Below are 19,718 nucleotides of genomic sequence, written 5' to 3' on the forward strand. Positions count from 1 at the left end.
TGCAAAACAAAATAACATTATACTCAATTCTTCTAAACCTAAATGAATTTAGAAGCCAGCTGGTATATACTCAAGATAAAAGTCCAACAGGTTACAAATACAATTCCATATAGCAAAGTATATGATCTGAACAGTAGAAAGAATACTGAACTCAGATTTGAGAAATAAGTTTTCATCCCTGTTCTACCTTTAAAGTCTACAGGTTTCTTTGGGAGAAAAAACAAGATACTCACACTTCAGGATTGTGCCATATGCAAAATGAGCAAAAGAATAATACAAGTATTAAATACATCAAAGAGGTCTAAAAAGTAAAAGTTCCATAAACACCAGTACATGATAACCACACCTATGTGTATTCAGAAAATTATAAGAAAAGATAATTGTTAATATGTTTCAAGCATAGTTCATATATCAAAATTTAAATACAAAATAAAATTTGGAGTGTGGTAAGAAATTTTACCTACAGAGGAAGTAATTTAAAATATAGGTACTGGTTAAATATATAAAACATAAGCCTCTGTGAAAAACAAGTTTTGGAATGATAAAGCACAACGTCACTATTAATGAAAACTTAATACAATAGTAGTGGATTTCAGTGCCCCATTTTCAGCAATGGATAAAGGATCCAGACAGTAAATCAACAGAGAAAGGTTGGATAAGAACCTTAGACCAAACAGATCTAACATGCATTTATAGAATACGCTAATCAATATCACCAGAATACACATTCTTCTCAAGTGCACACAGAACATTCTCCAGGATAAATCATATGATAGGACACAAAACAAGTCTTAGCAAATTTAAGAAAACTGAAATCATACCAAGTATCTTTTCCAACCACAAGAGTATGACACTAGGAATGAGTAACAAGAGGAAAGCTGGAAATTCACAAACATATGAAGATTAAACAATATCCTCCTGAACAACCAACTGGTCAAAGAAAAAATCAAAAGGGAGATCAAGAAATATCTTAAAACAAACCAAAATGTAAGCAGAAAATATCAAAACCTATGAAATGCTACAAAATCAGTTCTAAGAGGGAAGTTTATAGTTATAAATGCCTACATTAAGAAACGAGAAAGAATTCCAATGAACAACCTCAATTTACGCCTAAAGGAACCAGTAAAAGAAGAATAAACTAAGACCAAAGTTAGCAGAAGGAAGGAAACAACAAAGATCAGAGCAGAAATAAATAAAATAGAGACCAAGAAAACAATAGAAAAGATCAACAAAATTAGGAGAAATTTTTTGAAAAGACTTTAAAAAATGAATAAAACTTTAGGTACACAAACTAAGGAAAAAAGAGAAGACTCAAATAAACAAAAAGAGAAATGAAAGAGAAGACATTAAACTGATACCACACAAATACAAAGAAACAAGCGACTACTATGAACAATTATATGCCAACAAATTGGATGACCTAGAAGAAATGGATAAATAATTAGAAACCTATAACCTACAAGACTGAATCACAAAGAAAACAAAAATCTGAACAGACCAAATAACAAGTAAAATGATTGAATTAGTAATCAAAAGCCTTCCAATGCAGAAACGTCCAGGACCAGATGGTTTCACTGGTAATTCCATCAAACAATAAAAGATAAATTAATGCCAATCCTTCTCAAACGTCTCTACAAAACTGAAGAGGAAAAAACATTCCTAAACGCATGTCATGAGGCCATCATTACCCTGATACAAAAGCCAGACAAAGACACTACAGGAATAGAAAACTACAGACCACTATCTCTGATGCACATAGATGCAAAAAGTTATCAGCAAAATATTAGGAAATCAAATTCAACAATACATTAAAAGTCATACACCATGATCAAGTGGGATTTAATCCAGGGATGCAAGGATGGTTCAATATCCACAAATAAATCAATGTGATATACCACGTTAGTAGAATAAAAGATAAAAATCATATGATCACTCAACAGACGCAGAAAAAGAATTTGACAAAATTCAACATTCTTTCATGATAAACCCTCAAACACCTGAATATAGAAAGGATGTACCTCAACATAATAAAGACTAATAAACAAGCCCACAGCTAACATCACACTCAACAGTGACAGATTAAAAGCTTTTCCTCTAAGATGAGGGACAAGACAAGGGTGCCCACTCTCACTACTCTTCCTAAACATAGTGCTGGAAGTCCTAGCTAGAGCAATTAGGCAAGACAAAGAAATAAAAAGCATCCAAGTCAAAAAGGAAGAAGTAAAACTGTCATCATTTGCAGATGATATGATCTTACATACAGAAAACACTAAAGAATCCACCAAAAAACTGTTAGAACTAATCAATGAATTCAGTAAAATTGCAGGATACAAAATCAATTTACAAAAATCATTTGCATTTCTATACAATGACAGTGAACTATCAGAAAGAGAAATTGAAAAAACAACCTCATTTACAATTGCATCAAAAGAATAAAACAGGGCTGGCTCGGTGGCGTAGTGGTTTGGTTTACATACTCCTCTTCGGTGGCCTGGGGTTCACCAGTTTGGATCCCCAGCACAGACCTACGTACCACTTGTCAAGCCATGCCGTAGCAAGCATCCCACATATAAAGTAGAGGAAGAAGGGCACGGACATTAGCTCAGGGCCAATCTTCCCTAACAAAAAGAGGAGGATTGGCAGCATATGTTAGCTCAGGGCTAATCTTCCTCAAAAAAAAAAAAAAGAAAGAAAGAATAAAACACGTAGGAATAAATATAACCAAGGAGGAGAAAGAACTGTACACTGAAAATTATAAGACATTGATGAAAGAAATTGAAAACAGAAATAAATAGTAAGACATTCCATCCTCATGGATTAGAAAAATTAATATTGTTAAAATGTCCACCCTACCCAAAACCACCTACCGATTCCATGCAATCTCTATCAACATTCCAAGGGCCTTTTTCACAGAAATAGAACGCACTATCTTAAAACTTGTGTGACCCCAAATAGCCAAATCAATCTTGAGAAAGAAAAACAAAGCTGGAGGCATCATACTTCCTGATTGCAAACTATATTGCAAAGCTACAGTAATCAAAACAATATGGAACTGGCATAAAAATAGATACATAGATCAATGGAACAGAATAAAGAGCCAGAAATAACCCTTGCATTTATGGTCAATTAATTTATGACAAAGGAGACAAGAATATACAATAGGGAAAGGATAGTCTCTTCAATAAATGGTATTGGGAAAACTGGACAGCCGCAAGCAAAAGAATGAAACTGGACCAGTATCTTACACCATACACAAAAACCAACTCAAAATGGATTAAAGACTTAAATGTAAGACCAGAAACCATAAAACCCCTAGGAAAAAAACATAAGTTCTCTGACATCAGCCTTGGTAAAAAACTTTTTTAATTTAACACCAGAGCAAAGGCAACAAAAGCAAAATAAACAAGCGGCACTACATCAAATTAAAAAGCTTCTATACAGCAAAGGAAACCATCAACAAAACGAAAAGGCAACCTATAGTATGGTGACAGATAAAAACTAGACTATTGGTGGTGAATATGATGCAATCTTTAGAGAAACTGAAATATAATAATGTACAACTAAAATTTATACAATGTTAAAAGGCCAATATGACCTCAACAAAATAGATTTTTTTAAAAAGGCAACCTATGGAATAGGAGAAAATATTTGCAAATCATATATCTGATAAAGGGTTAATACCCAAAATATATAAAGAACTCATACAGCTTGACAGCAAAAAAACCAGTCCAATTAACTAATGGCAGAGGAACTAAATCGACATTTTTCCAAAGAAATATACAAATGGTCAACAGGTACATGAAAAGGAGCTCAGCATCACTAATCACCAGGGAAATACATACCAAAACCACATGAGGTATCACTTCACATCTGTTGGAATGGCTATCATCAAAAAGACAAGCAGGGCCGGCCCCGTGGCGGAGTGGTTAAGTCCGCGTGCTCCAGCCTGGGGATTCCCCAGTTCAGATCCTGGGTGTGGACACGGCACCGCTCATCAGGCCATGCTGAGGTGGCGTCCCACATAGCACAATCAGAGGCATTCACAACTAGAATATACAACTATGTACTGGGAGCGGGGGGTGGGGGCTTTGGGGAGAAGAAGGAAAAAATAAAAGGGAGATTGGCAACAAATGTTAGCTCAGGTGCCAATTTTTTAAAAAAAAGGACAATGTTCGCAAGGATGTGGAGAAAACGGAACCCTCACACACTGCTGGTGGGAATGTAAACTGGTGCAGCCACTATGAAAAATAGTATGAAGGTCCTCAAAAAATTAAAAATAGAACTACCATATGATCTAGCAATTCCACTTCTGGATATTTACCCTTAGGAAACAAAATCGCTATCTTGAAAAGATATCTGCATGCCCATGTTTACTGCAGCATTATTCACAATAGCCAAGACATGGAAACAAATTAAGTGTTCATCAATAGATGAATGGATAAAGAAAATGAGATTGAGATATACAGACATATACACATGTACAAACACACATATACATATATACACACACGTGCACACACAAAATGGAATATTATTCATCCATAAAAAACAAAGAAATCCTGCCATTTGTGAAAAATGGATAGACGTTGAGGGCATTATGCTAAGTGAAATAAGTCAGAGAGAGAAAGACAAATACTGTATGATCTCATGTATATGTGAAACTTTTTAAAAAACGAACACTTAGATACAGACAACAGATTAGTGGTTGCCAGAGCTAGCTGGGCAGGGGGCTTGGGGAGATTCAAAATGGGTCAAGGAAGTAAAAAGGTACAAGTTTCCAGTTTTAAAGATAAGTCAGTCCTGGGGATGTACTATACAGCATGGTGACTATAATTAACAACAGTGTACGGTATATTGGAAAGTTGCTAAGACAGTAGATCTTAAAAGTTGTCATCATGAGAAAAAACTGTAATTATGTGTGATGATGGATGTTAACTAAAACTTACTGTGTCAATCACTTCACTATATATATATATATATATATATATATATATATATATATATATATACAACCATTATGATGTACACCTAAGGCTAATACAATGTCCTGTCAATAATATTCAATAAAATGAATTAATTAACTTTAAAAAATAAATTGATACAAATCATTGGGAAAGCAATTTGGTACTAATCAGAACAGCCATAGAGTGAATTAAATCTTTACACACAATAATCTCACCCATAATTATTATTAATGAAACAACTCATTATGGTATTATTTAAGTGGATAAAATTTTTTAAATAAAAAATTATATAAAATTGTTAACCTACAGCATTCCCTTAGAATATATTATACAGTAATTACTACATTTTCAAAACTATTTAACAACATGGAAGTTTTTACAATACCATTTATAAAAGCACTAAAAAATCAGATATCAAGGATCCTTGCACAGGAAACTGTAAAGCACATACCAAGTGACTGCAGGAAGATTGTAGAGTAGGAAGCACCTTCCATCTTCCCACCTAGACAACAACTGCACTGGCAGAATCTGTCTGCGATAACTATTCTGAAATTCTGGAGTCTATTGAAGGCTTACAACTTCCAGTCAAAAGGTTCAACAGTAAATTGCAGTTAACTGCAGTTAATTTCAGCCCTTAGGGTGACAGTGGCTACCAATCCCCCACCCTCAACCCTGAAGCAAGCAGCTAGGCCCAAGTTCCTAGAACAGTTTGTGTGGGCTTGCAAATGCCAAGGTGAGCAATAAGGACCTTGTCCTCCAAATATCAGGAATCTGTATTCTGATCACTGATTGCCGTTTCTGGTCATGGATGAGCAAACATAGAGACAGGCAGCCACTGTTGCAACAACCAACACCATTGTTGCAACACTCTTCTTATCCAGCAAAAATGACTTCCAGGAGATTTAAAGGGTTAGGGCCTGTTTTGTTTTATTTTCTCCCCTTCATTTTCCCCATTTTTTCCTTTTGGAAACCAAATATTTAAGGACTAGGAGATTAAAAAGTAATCACATATATGAGGGAATTAAGAAAATTAGAGATGCAACCAGGGAAGGGCATAGGCTTAGAAAAGACCTAAGAAGACCTTATGTTTACACATCAGGCTGATCCCTGGGACAGAGACTTGTTACAACAATAAGAAAAAAATGAAAAAACCCAGAAACTCCTGGAGAAGGGGAAAAGTTTGATTTCCAGACTTACCATAAGATTCAAATGTTGAGTTTTCAACAAAAAAAAAAATCACAAGGCATACAAAGAAACAGGAAAATATGGCTAATCCAAAGGAAAAAAAAATAATAAATCAACAGAACCTAACCCTGAAAAAATCCAGATGGCAGATTCAATAGACAAAGACTTTAAAATGACTGTCTTAGGGGTCAGCCCAGGGGTCAAGTGGTTAAGTTCATGCATTCCACTTTGGCAGCCCAGAGTTTCATCGGTTCAGATCCTGGGGGCAGACCTAGCACTGCTTGTCAGGCCATGCCAAGGTGGCATCCCACATGCCACAAGTAGAAGGACCCACATCTAAAATATACAACTATGTACTGAGGGGGTTTGAGGATAAGAGGGAAAAATAAAAAAATAAAATCTTTAAAAAAATGACTGTCTTAAAGATCCTCAAAGAGCTAAAAGAAGTCTTGGATAAGGTTAAGAAAATGATACTATCAATAAAGAGACAAAATATATAATGAACTATAAGAACATTCTGGAACTAAAAAGTAGAACAACCAAAATGAAAAATTCATTAGAGGAATTCAAAAGCAGATTCAAGTAAACAGAAGAAACAGTTGGTGAACTTGAAGATATGCTCATGGAAATTATCAAATCTGAGGAACAGAATGAAGAAAAATTTCAGTAAAATGAACAGAGCCTAAGGGACCTGTGGGACACCAATAAGTGTATCAATATACACATTGTTGGAGTCTCAGAAGGAGAAAAAGAGAGAAAGGGGCAGAGAGATTATTGGAATAAATAACCACCAAAACATCCCAAATTTGATGAAAGACATGTATATAAACATCCTAGAAGTCCAAGGAACTACAAGGAGAATAAGCTCAATGAGACCCACACTGAGAAATGTTATAATCAAATTGTCAAAAGACAAACGCAAAGAGAGAATCTTGAAAGCACCAAGACAAAAGCAACTTGTCATATACAAAGGATCAATAAGATTATGAGCAGATTTCTCATCTAAAACCGTGATGGCCACAAGGCCTTGGGTTGGTATATTCAAAACACTAAAGGAAAAATACATCAACCAGAAATACTATATCTGGTAAAACTGTTCTTCAAAAATGAGGGCAAAATTAAGACATACCAAGATAAACAAATGCTGAGGGAGTTCATTATCACTAGACCAGCCCTACAAGAAATGCTAAAGGGAGTTCTTCACATTGAAATGACAGGACATTAGAGAGTAACTCAAAGCCACATGAAGAAATAAAGGTTATTAGTAAAAGTAAATACATGGACAATTATGAAAGCTTGTATTATTGTAAATTTGGTTTGTAATTTGCCTTTTTTTTTCTACATGATTTAAGAGACTTCTGCAATTTTTAAATTACTACACTATGTTTTTAAACACAAAACGCATAAAAATACAATTTTGTGACATCAATAATTGAAAGGATGTGAGGATGAAGCTGTATATAGGAGCACAGTTTTGTATGTTATTGAAATTAAGCTGGTATAAATTCAAATTAGAATGTTATAGCTTCAGAATGTTAAATGTAATCCCCATGGTAACCACAAAGAAATAAGCTACAGAATACAGAGAGAAGGGAATAAAAAAGTTTCACTATAAAAAAATCAAGTAAATACAGAGAAAGACAGTAATACAGGAAATAAGGGGCAAAAAAGGTATATGGCATATAGAAAACAAATATCAAAATGAGAGAAAATAACTCCATGCCTTATCAATAGTTGCTTTAAATGTAATTAATTAAAACTCTCCAAATAAAAGACAAAGATTGGCAGAATGGATAAAAAGCTATGATTCAATCATAGGCTGTATACAAGAGATGTACTTTAGATCCAAAGACACAAATAGGTTGAAAGTAAAAGGATGGAAAAAGATATTCTATGCAAATACTAGCCAAAAGAGAGCAGGGGTGGCTATACTAAGATTAGACAAAATAGACTTTAAATCAAAACAGTTTACAAGAGACAAAGAAGGATATTATATATTAGTACAAGGTTCAATACAAGATGATTTAACAATTATAAACATTTACACACCTAATAAGACTATCAAAATATATGCAGCAAAAACTGACAGAATAGAAAACAGAAATAGACAGTTCTACAATAAAAGTTGGAGACTTTAATACCCCACTCTCAATAATGGATAGGCCAATCTGATAGAAGATAACTAAGGAATTAGAGAACTTGAACAACACAATAAACCTACTAGATATAACAGACCTATCCACAACACTCTATCTAACAACAGAATACATATGCTTCTCAATTTCACATAAGCATTCTCCAGGATAGATCATAGTTTAGACAGCTAATTAAGTCTTGATAGATTTAGAAAGATAAATATCACACAAAGCATCTTCTCTGATAACACAGGATGAAGTTAGAAATCAATAATAGTAGAAAAATTAGAAAATTCACATTTGTGGAAATTAAACTACACAATCTCAAACAACCAATGTGTCTAAGAAAAAATCACAAAGAAATTAGAATACGCTTAGGGATGAATAAAAACAAAAACATAACATATTAAAACATATGAGACACAGCAAAAGCAGTGCTAAAGGAGAAATATATAGCTGTAGATGCTTATATCAAAAAAGAAGAAATATCTCAAATCAACAACCTAGCTTTACAATTTAAGGAACCAGAAATGGAAGAACAAATTAAATTCAAGAACAGAAGAAGAAGAATAAAAATTAGAGCAAAGATAAATAAAATAGAGAATAGAAAAACAGAAGAGTAAATCAACTAAACCAAAAGTTAGTTCTTCAAAAAGACAACAAAATTGACAAAGCTTTATATAGATGGACTACGAAAAAAAGAGAGAAGATGCAAATTAATAAAATCAGAAAAGAAAATGAGGAATTACCACCAGTCCTACAGAAATAAAAAAGATTACAAGAGAATACAATAAACAATTGTATACCAACAAATTAGACAACCTAGATGAAACAAACAAATTCCTATTGACACAAAACCTACCAATACTGAATCACAAAGAAATAAAAAATCTGAATAGACACATAACTAGTAAGGACATTGAGTTAGTTAACTAAAAATCTCCCAACAAAAGAAAGCCCTGAATCTGATAGCTTCAACTCGTGAATTCCACAAACTTGTAAAGAACAACTAACAGATAATCTTTTCAAACTCTTCCAAAAAATTTAAGAGGATGGAACACTTCTTACGTCAGTTTATGAGGCCAGCATTGTCCTAATATCAAAACCAGAAAAAGACACTACAAGAAAACTACAGATCAATATCCCTTACGAACACTGATGCAAAAATTCTCAACAAAATACTCCAAGCAGAATTCAACAGCTTATTACAGTTATACACCATAACCACATGGATTTATTCCTGGAATTCAAGGATGGTTCAATATACAGAAATCTATCAATGCAAGACACCACGGTAACAGAATGAAAGAGGAAAACCACATGGTCATCTCAATGTAGAAAATGTGCTTGACAAAATTCAACACCTAATAAAAACACTCAACAATCTAGGAATAGAACAAAACTACCTCAACATAATAAAAGCCATATATGAAAAACCCACAGTGAACATCATACTCAATGGGGAAAGGCTAAAAGCTTTTCCTCTAACATCAGGAATAAGAAAAGAATGCCCACTTTCACCACTTCTAGTCAACATAGTACCTGAAGTTCTATCCAGGGCAATTACACAAGAAAAAAAAATAAAAAGCACTTAATTTGGAAAGGAAGAAATAAAATAATGTGCTCACAAACAGTATGATCTTACATGTAGAAAACTCTAAAGATCACACACACACACACAAACACAGCTGTTAGAGTTAATAAACAAAAAAGGAAATTAAGAAAAAAATTACATTTATAATAGCTTCAAGAAGAATAAAAAACATAGAAATTAACTTAACCAAGGAGACAAAAGACTCAAAAAACGAAAACAGTGCTGAAAGAATTTAAAGACATTAATAAATGAACACACATCAAATGTTCATGAATTCGAAGACTTAATATTATTAAGATGTCAATACCAAAACTATCCACAGATTCAACACAATCTTATTACAATTGCAATGACAAATCTAGGAAGAAAAAAACCTGTCCTAAAATTCATACAAAAAATTAAGGGACCCCCAATAGCCAAAATAATCTTGAAAAAGAACAAACTTGGAGGTCTCACACTCTCTGGTTTCAAAACTTACTACAAAGCTATAATAATCAAAACAGCATGGTACTGGCATAAAGATAGGTACACAGACCAATGGAATAGAATACAGAGCCCAGAAATAAAGCCTTGAATATATGGTCAAATGATTTTTATTATGGGTACCAAGACCATTCAATGGGGAAAAGACAGCCTTTTCACCAAGTGATGCTGAGAAAACTGGAGATCCACGTACAAAAGAACGAAGTTGGACTCTTGCCTAACACCATACACACAACTTAACTTGAAATGGATCAAAGACCTAAATGCAAGAGCTAAAGCCATAAAACTCTTAGAATAGGGAAAAATCTTCATGACATTGGATTTGGCAATAATTTCTTAGATGTGACACCAAAGGCACAGGGAACAAAAGGAAAAATAGACAACTTGGACTTTATCAAAATTAAAACTTTTGTACATAAAAGGGTATTATCAAAGCAAAAAGGCAAGCCACAGAATGGGAAAAAACATTTTCAAATCATATTTCTGATAAAATATTAATATTCAGAATATATATAAAACTCCAAAAACGCAAAAATAAAAAGAAATCCAATTCAACAACGGGCAAAGGACTTGAACAGACGTTTCTCCAAAAAAGATATATGAATGGCCACTAAGTACAACAAAAGATGTTCAACATCTTAGTCATTAGGGAAATCCATATCAAAACCACAATTAGATATCGCTTCACATCCATTAGGATAGCTATTATGCAAAAATAGAAAATAGCAAGTGTTAACAAGGATGTGGGGAAACTGGGACCCTATGTACTGCTGGTGGCAATGTAAAATGGTGCAGCTGCTATGGAAAACAGTATGGTGGTTCCTCAAAAACTTAAAAATAGGGACCGGCCTGGTAGCATAGTGGTTAAGTTTGCACACTCTGCTTTGGTGGCCCAGGGTTCTCAGGCTCGGATCCAGGGCATGGACCCAGCACTGCTCATTAAGCCACACTGAGGCAGCATCCCACATAGAGTAAAGGAAGATTGGCAAAGATGTTAGCTCAATGACAATCTTCCTCAAGCAAAAAGAGGAAGATTGGCAACAGATGTTAGCTCAGGGCCAATCTTCCTCACACACACACACACACACACACACACACACAAATCAGTAATAGAATTACCATATGATCCAGCAATTCCACTTTTGGGTAGACACCCAAAACAACTGAAAGTAGAGACAGATACTTGCACACTGATGTTCATAACAGTGTTATTCACAAGAGCCAAAAGGTGGAAGCAACCCAAGTATCCATAGACATTTATACGAGACTACAGAAAGGCAAAAAAGCAATCAGAACTTCAATGAGAAAAGTAATCTCCAAACTATTGTTCTGGTTATGATACCTCATATAAAGCATCAAAAATTAAAACAGCAGTTGATTGACCTATTTCTATATTGGGGTTGAGGAGGTCCAAGGAAAAACCAAAACACAGGGGTCAAACACTGATAAATTTTACAAAATAAAATTTAAAATTTCTACACTACAGAAGATACTATAAACAAAGTAAAATTCCAAATAGGAAACTTGAAAAAATTTCTGCAATACATGTAACAGTTAATACATTTAAGAGGAGTTCTTAAAATAATAAGAAACAGAAGGAACACCTCAATACATACAAAGAGTAGGGAGAAAACTTATGTAAGAAATACAAAATCCATCTTCACTAAAAATAAAAAATGATTAAAATGAAAACAATTATGTTTATTTTTGCCAACGGTTTATCAAAAAAATTTCAATGACAACATCTAATTCTGGCTAAAATATAGGAGAGAATGGCACTATAAGGATTTACAAGAATAAATACACAAAGACATGTGTATAATCCACTTACTATAGCACTGCTCTACAGACAAAAAGTGAAAAATATCCTAAATGTCTACTCATAAGGAAGCAAATATAAGTAAAAGAAGATAAAATAGATTTCTATGTATTGATGTAGAAAGTTACCAAATTGAAAGTGAAAAGCTGATTTTCTCATTTACTTTTCTACCATACCTAGGCATTATCCCATTTTACAGATGAAGTAAACTGAGGCATAGAGAAAGAAGTTAAGCAAATTCCCTGAGCTGCAATTCAAGCCTGTACTAAATAAGTTAATACAGATATGGCATTTATCATAGTGTAAGATCATAGTACAGACTTAACAAATATCGGTTAAAAGTTGTTACAGGAGTAATATAAGCTTGATAATTGAGTTATCAATATGCTAAAATACTAAATCGTCATCTAGAAAAAACAAATACCCTACTTTAAGGAGACCATTTTAATTTACATTTCCTATTCACTCTTGATGTTTTCTATTATTCCTTTATTTTTGGCATAAAACACAAGATTTGTTTTTCCTGCATAATTCCATTCAGGTTGTCTTATAGTCAGTAATAACAGTTCTGAACACTAATGACAGGCTAAGGCTAGAGTAAGACTTTCAGCCTTTATATAACATTTCTCCATGTGTATTATCAAGGGCACAAGTACTAGGTTTTCAGGGGAAACTTCCTCAGTTTTCAGTCATAGCCTCCATTGTTCAACCTACCAATTTTTAGTTGCTACTTGACATTCCATCTTTGTTACACGAGTTGGTGTGTTTACCAGTAGCAGAACAATAACAATAATGTCAGAACATCACGTCTCCTCGTGAGAAGATCTAAATAATTTCTATTTACTCTTCCTGATCGTGAGACAGACAGGCTGGGAGGAGGGTGGTTACAACACGAGTCCCATCCTTGAGCCTACTCTGTGTTCACCCTGTATTTCATTTCTAACGTGCCACAGCTACTGAAACAACGGTATAGCCATACTTGCAATATACTTCCATGAGGCACTCTAGATTCTCCTCAAAATGAACTCATTTGACGGGAAGAGAGAACTAACGCTTGTTCTAAGGAGTGCAGAACTCCTCCTTAAACCAAAAAGTAATACTAATACGGCTGTGACAATTGCCTTGGCAGCACTGGTAATGGCAACCAAGGGTGCAGTGATCTCAGGATCAGACATTGGCATCCTCACGGTAGAAGACTTCAGTAGCATCAATACAGCAACAGCCTTTTTTTTTTTTTGAGGAAGATTAGCCCTGAGCTAACATCTGCTGCCAATCCTCCTCTTTCTGCTGAGGAAGACTGGCCCTGAGCTAACATCCGTGCCCATCTTCCTCTATCTTATATGTGGGATGACTACCACAGCATGGCTTGCCAAGCGGTGCCATGTCCGCACCTGGGATCCAAACCGGCGAACCCCAGCCCCTGAAACGGAACATGCGAACGTAACCGCTGCACCACCGGGCCGGGCCAGCAACAGCCTTTAACGGCACTTTTGATATCAGCAGCAATAAGAGAGACACAAAAATAATGACTACCATTTATTAATCACCTACTAAGTCCCAGGCATTATATTAGGGGTTTTACACAGGTTATCTCCTTAAATCTGCACAATAATCCAATTAAAGTGTGTATTATTATCGCTGTTTTAAAGATAGAAGTAACTTGCCCAAGGTAAGTCAGCATGTTAGCAGTACTGCTAAGATCTGAATCCAGATGTCTGGCTCCAAAGACTATGCCTATTCCAAATGGAAGAATCAAAGAATATTACCACCATGAGAAAGAATTTTCAGGGCCCACATCAAATACCACCTGGAAATTTCGTAACTATTTAGAAAGGACTTGAGGAGAGCTAGAGTTCTCACTGAAGAGACTTTACAGACAGTCAGAAATTTTAGACCTATATTATTAAACCGTAGCCCTAGATTGGTATAAAGCCGAAAAGTACAGATTACAATTTGATAGTTTCACAGAATCCTCACAATAGTGCTATTTTTCATAACAACATGAATGTGCACTGAGGTCATACGAATTCATCTTAAGTGACTTTTTTTATAGAAAATATCTTCAATAATAATTTTTATTTGTATCATATTTTGTGTGCACAAAGAATTCTCACATATGAGATTTAAAAGAGATAAACAATTCTATGAAAGTCATTCAAAATTATTTCTCTTTTTATAACTCAGGAAACCAAAGCTCAAGGTTAAATGACATGAACATTAACCCAAGTGCACAAAACAGTAGGTACTGAGCTAAGCACTGGGTATAAAGGCAAATAAGACATGCTCTCTCCTTTAGGAGCACATGGAATAGTAGAGGAGGCAGAAATAAGCACCTATGGTATACAATGATAAATGCATCTCTAATATCTCTAATTACACATTAAATTTATTACTAACTGGATAATACCACTGAAGCTTTCATGTTTTTCAGCAAATCCAGAAAGAGACCTATAAGGTATAAAGTTAAAATTGTCACTGACAATTTACTAAGTAGAACTCAGGTGAAAACATAAAATATTCTCCAAAAGGAGAATAATTCCTAAAATGTATAAATTCATAAGAAATAAACTGAGTTTAAAAAATAAAATGTGCTAGAAATATATTTGTCACAGGTCTTTAAAAAGACAACAGTAAATACTCTTTAATGTAATTAGTCTTACAAGAGAAATACAAACCAGAAGTTACCTTTGGATGGTTCAGGGCAAAAAAAAAAAAGACCAGATCAATAATTTTTCACTCAGATCAAAATATTTATTGTACTGGCTGAAGACCGAAAATTAAAAAGAGAAGTTCATGGTAAATGAAAATTAAAAGATCCAGTAGTGTTTACTAATTGACATGCCCTAGCTTTTCCCACACTTTCTTCTTTACAGTCCCCACATGAGACTCTCCTGGAGCTTAAAACAAAAGCAACTTCAGGTTTCCATTTCTCTCATTGGCAACAGTAAGCCACGTTTGCTAATGGAATTCAGCTATCTCAAATCATTTTTGTGAGGAATGCATTCAGCCATTTATTCAGCAAATATTTACTGACCACTAAGTACCAGGTACAGTTCTAGATTCTGGATATAAAAACATTAAATAAGACAAGATGGAGGGATGGATGGATAGATAGAAGAATGTACAGTCAGATGGACAGATAGGACAGAGGAGGAGGAGGAACAGACAGATGTCAGGGGAAGGTATTTCAATTATACTAAACAAATAAAATGAAATAATAAAATAGATAACTAAATTTCCATTAAGAGTCTGCATCTATTTTCCCAAAACACAAGTAGAGTGACCGGCACTTTTTGAAATTGATTATTAGCCATGGACTGTTGGTTCCAACAGCCACTCTGGTCACCAGGGGAGAAAAGTCACACTAGCCATCAGAATATATGTGCCTCACATTTAGCAATAACATATCGGTGGGGGAAGAATAGAGGCGGGCTCATGAGAGTAAGTATAGTGCTTATTTTGAGTAAAGTTATCACTAAACATACCTTTTAGATAAAAAGGAGTTCTTGAGAGGATTTAGATTCTGACAAGAGTCTAGGCTGCCATCAGATGATGAAGAAAGCTGCTCTGATTGCATGTCGTCTGTATCACCCAAACTGGCCTCAGTTACAGATGAGGTCTTTATGTATTTTCTTCCTAACTCCGTTCCCAGGACATTCGTCAATATAACTCTGGGTATCCTGTCACACAAAATAACAAACACTGTACTATACTGAAGTTTGCAGTAAAAAACGTATTCTAGGAAGCTGAATTTTCAAACATTGTCATCGTAGCACAAGTAAGTTATCAGAACTATATCACCCTAGAAATTAACCCATAAATATTCAAAATTTTAGATGAACATATTTGTTTCCTGAAGTACCTGTGTCTTATACACTGGCATAGATTAGCCTGCCACTAATAATGGCTTTAACTGTACTAATGGATGCTATTGAGGTGCTTAAAATTTTAACCAATTTTTCTCAAAAAATGCTTTATTTTTCTTTCCCAGTAGTTATTAAAAACACAGTTTACTACAAACCAATTCAAGACATCTTTATTCTTCTCATTCAACAGAAAGGTCCTTGATAAGTAATTACATAGATTGACAAATAACAAATGCTAAATCCAACAAGAAAGACATCATTCAGATTGTACCTATGGTAATGACAGATTCCATAAGCGAAACAGCTTATCAATATGTCAGTAGCAGCACTTTACTGACCCTTTGCAACAGGTAACACTGAGGAAGGGCCAGAGGACTTTTGTTTAAATGAAAACCGTGAGCTACCCTGTACTCATGAGATTTGCTGTAGCACTTAGAGGGATTCTTTATTTTCACTACATAAAACCACTAGGTTCTTTTCACTATGTTCCAGACAGCAGAGAATTTCATAAATCAGGAGAACTTTAACATAATTTAGTCATATTTTTATTTTAAACGGGAAGAACTCAAAGCTCAGAAAAGTTAAATGGTTGCCCAAGTATAAATAACTCTTCCTAGTAGAAGAAGCCAGGCCTACTATCTTCTTCTTTTTTTAGGATTGGCACCTGAGCTAACAACTGTTGCCAATCTTCTTTTTTTTTCTTCTTCTCCCCAAAGCCCATCCCAATACATAGCTGTGTATTCTAGTTGTGGGTCCCTCTGGTTGTGCTATGTGGGACACTGCCTCAGCATGGGCTGATGAGCGGTGCCATGTCCGCACCCAGGATCCGAACCAGCGAAACCCTGGGCCGCTGAAGCGGAGCATGCGAACTTAACCACTCGGCCACGAGGTCGGCCCCTAGGCCTACTATCTTTTGGTTTTCTAATTTTATTCCATGACACTGTATCCTCAGGACTAACTTGCCAAAAGATCCAGATAAATGAGCTTTTCTACAGATACTTCAGGAAACTCTTGAAAAATCTCCATTTCCAGCACAACCACCACCACAAATATCGCAAAGATTAAGTAGTAGATATGACCTAAAAACCAAGCCTGGTAGTAAATACAACTCCCTAAACTCAGAGTTTGAGAGAAGAAAGAAAGGAAAGGACGTCTGCCATCTAGCACAACCACTAACTGTGAGGAAGGGAGCAAAGCCTGTTTTCTCTCTCATCTCATAGGATTTAAATCTCTAAGGATCCTATTCAGTATTGTCTGCTTTGTGTATTTGATGCCTGACAGAACCCTCCTGGATTTGAAGTGGGGAGGGTGGCAATATAGGATCAAAAAGAAGTCTCAAGATTTCTGTTCTCTGACCTCACACTAGGAATTGCGATGAAATGAATTGCTAAACAAAACTCAACTGGTTCTCAATACTTCAAGAAAATTAAGGAACATTAGCAGAATTTTATTCAAGTTAGAACTATTTTTCCCAATAAATATTTTAGTGTAAATAAAATTTTAAAGAGATGAGAGAATCTAATATTCTAAACTGATAACTCATTTTAAGAATTGATGATATACTCTTTTTATGATCCCCTATCATTGCCGAACTCTAAAATTTGATTCACAATAAAAGTAATCCAAAAACTGTAGTATTTAAGTAAAGAGAACATTTGGGGCATATAAAGAGACACACCAGTGGAATGTCAGCTATCTCTGTTTAAACGCCTGCCCATAGTTTAAATGTTCTAAATGTTGATTCCCTAAAAAAAGCTGTCTCTCCAAATAGGGCAGACGGAGTCCAGAGAAGATTAGTTTTGCACAAAGTATCAAAGAGAATAAACAACAACAAAAAAAAAAGTATAAATATCAGCAAGGAAAGGGAAAACTTTTAAAGATTACAATTTTCTGCTGAATTGTAAACAATCACTTTATTCTTGTAGGTTTGTTTTGCTGCTAGATTTTGGAGAAATAAAAAGCAAAGAAGAGATATGAAAAAAGACCCTTGGAGAATAAATGAGACCTTTTAAATTAAACAAATAGCTAAAAGCCTTTCCTAAAAGAAAAAAATTTCAAAATTCACCCAAAAACTGTTTGAAAAGATTATCTGTCAAGCTGCAGCAGCCCACATCTCTAAAGCACAGGAGCCCTGGAGGCCTCCACAGCTATCAGAAGGCTCAAGGAACTGTCTCGGCTCGTCTGCGGGGGACACCCTCCAATGAGAAAGCACTCTAATACCACGTGAACAAACGCCACAAGGGAGAGACTGAGAGCAAGGAGAATATTTACAGGTTAATAAATGAGATCTCATATAAAATACCTAATAAAGTCCAATGCCTGCTTACACAAAACATTACAGTTCATGGGAGGGAAAAGCAGTTGGCACAGGGGTTAAGAGCAAGGACTCTGGAGTCAGACAACAACAGGTCAGGTCCTGATTTCAGCGCTTAATAGCTACATAACCTTGAGCAAGTTATTTACCATAATTAATGACTCTTATCATTGATTTCCTCATCTCTAAAATGGGGAGAATAATATCTACCTTACAAAGCTGTTAAGATTAAATGAGATAGATGTAAAGCAGTTAGCACAAGTCCTGGCACACAGTAAGTACACAATAAATGGGAACTCCCTAATTTTCCTATTATTGAAGTCTTACTCAAAGTTACATATTATCTTTTCAAATAGTGCTTGTCATAATTTATCATGCTCTGCAATCTTGACGAAAATACCTTAGAAAAGTACATAATTAAATAATTAGCAATGCCTATAGTACACCCAGTTCTTCCTAACACACAGCCACAGCCCAAACGTCTTTCAGCAACTGTGTGCACCTTCTGCAATCTGAGTACCTTGAGGAAACAGAGAGCTTTGTATGGCAGGCTCGCAGAACACAAATCTGGAAAGTGATAATTAAGTTCACAATATCTAAGCTGTCTTTTGATATACGACTGTATAAATTAGCACTGCCATGGAAATTCCAGGGCTAGCAAGCATTTCAAAAGATTCGGAATTTTCACAAGAAATCTATATGGTGTATACTTCATCTCTCATACTATCTCAATATGGAGGAAGGACTGAAAATCATCATTTCACAGAGTCTATCCAATTTTTTTCCCAAGTATATAAATAGTATTGGTAGGTAAAATAAAACAGAATTTGTTTAACTTTACTTACTAGTATTATGAAATCACACTTCAAAAATATAATATTGTAAACCAAAGCAGAAGCACATTTTGTAATGCAGTGAGATGAAGCAGAAAGTATACTGGCCTAGGAGTAGCACCATTTACTGATCGTGTCTCTGCATGGTTATTCTATCTGATTCTTAATTTTCTCAATTACAAATTGTGGGTTCCTTCCCTACATAAGTAGCAAGGTAAATGTAAGATTCAAATAATTTAATAAATGGGGAGGAACTTTGAAAAACTGATGAGAGCTATTAATATAAACTTCACGTCAAGAAGGAATTTTTAAAGAAATGGAACACCTGTTGAAAGATAACATAATTATATCTGGTAATAAAGGTATAATATAACAAGCAAAAAAAATTACAGTACTAATTTAGTTTTCATTTTGTGGTAATTAAGATGAACACCTTACTAAAATTCTGCTATGTGACATTTTAATAGAGTTCTCATAAATCCATTCTTATCCCAGACGATATAATTCAAAATATACTTTCTAAAT

At 34.8% G+C, this 19,718-nt stretch overlaps 1 protein-coding gene across 6 annotated transcripts in view; it reads right to left on the reverse strand.

Annotated features, from left to right (window-relative positions):
* SENP7 (SUMO specific peptidase 7) overlaps positions 1–19,718 on the reverse strand; it is a 141,186-nt gene that overhangs the window by 43,254 nt on the left and 78,214 nt on the right. For 3 of the 6 annotated variants that reach the window (XM_014853242.3, XM_014853246.3, XM_014853241.3), the window contains one exon: positions 15,666–15,860. The exons of the other annotated variants lie outside the window; for them this stretch is intronic. In XM_014853242.3, the coding sequence (XP_014708728.1) occupies positions 15,666–15,860 (195 nt within the window). The remainder of the gene's footprint in view (positions 1–15,665; positions 15,861–19,718) is intronic. 6 annotated transcript variants of the gene reach the window in all.

The sequence above is a fragment of the Equus asinus genome, chromosome 5, assembly GCF_041296235.1.
Source record: "Equus asinus isolate D_3611 breed Donkey chromosome 5, EquAss-T2T_v2, whole genome shotgun sequence".
Classification (NCBI taxonomy): Eukaryota; Metazoa; Chordata; class Mammalia; order Perissodactyla; family Equidae; genus Equus; species Equus asinus.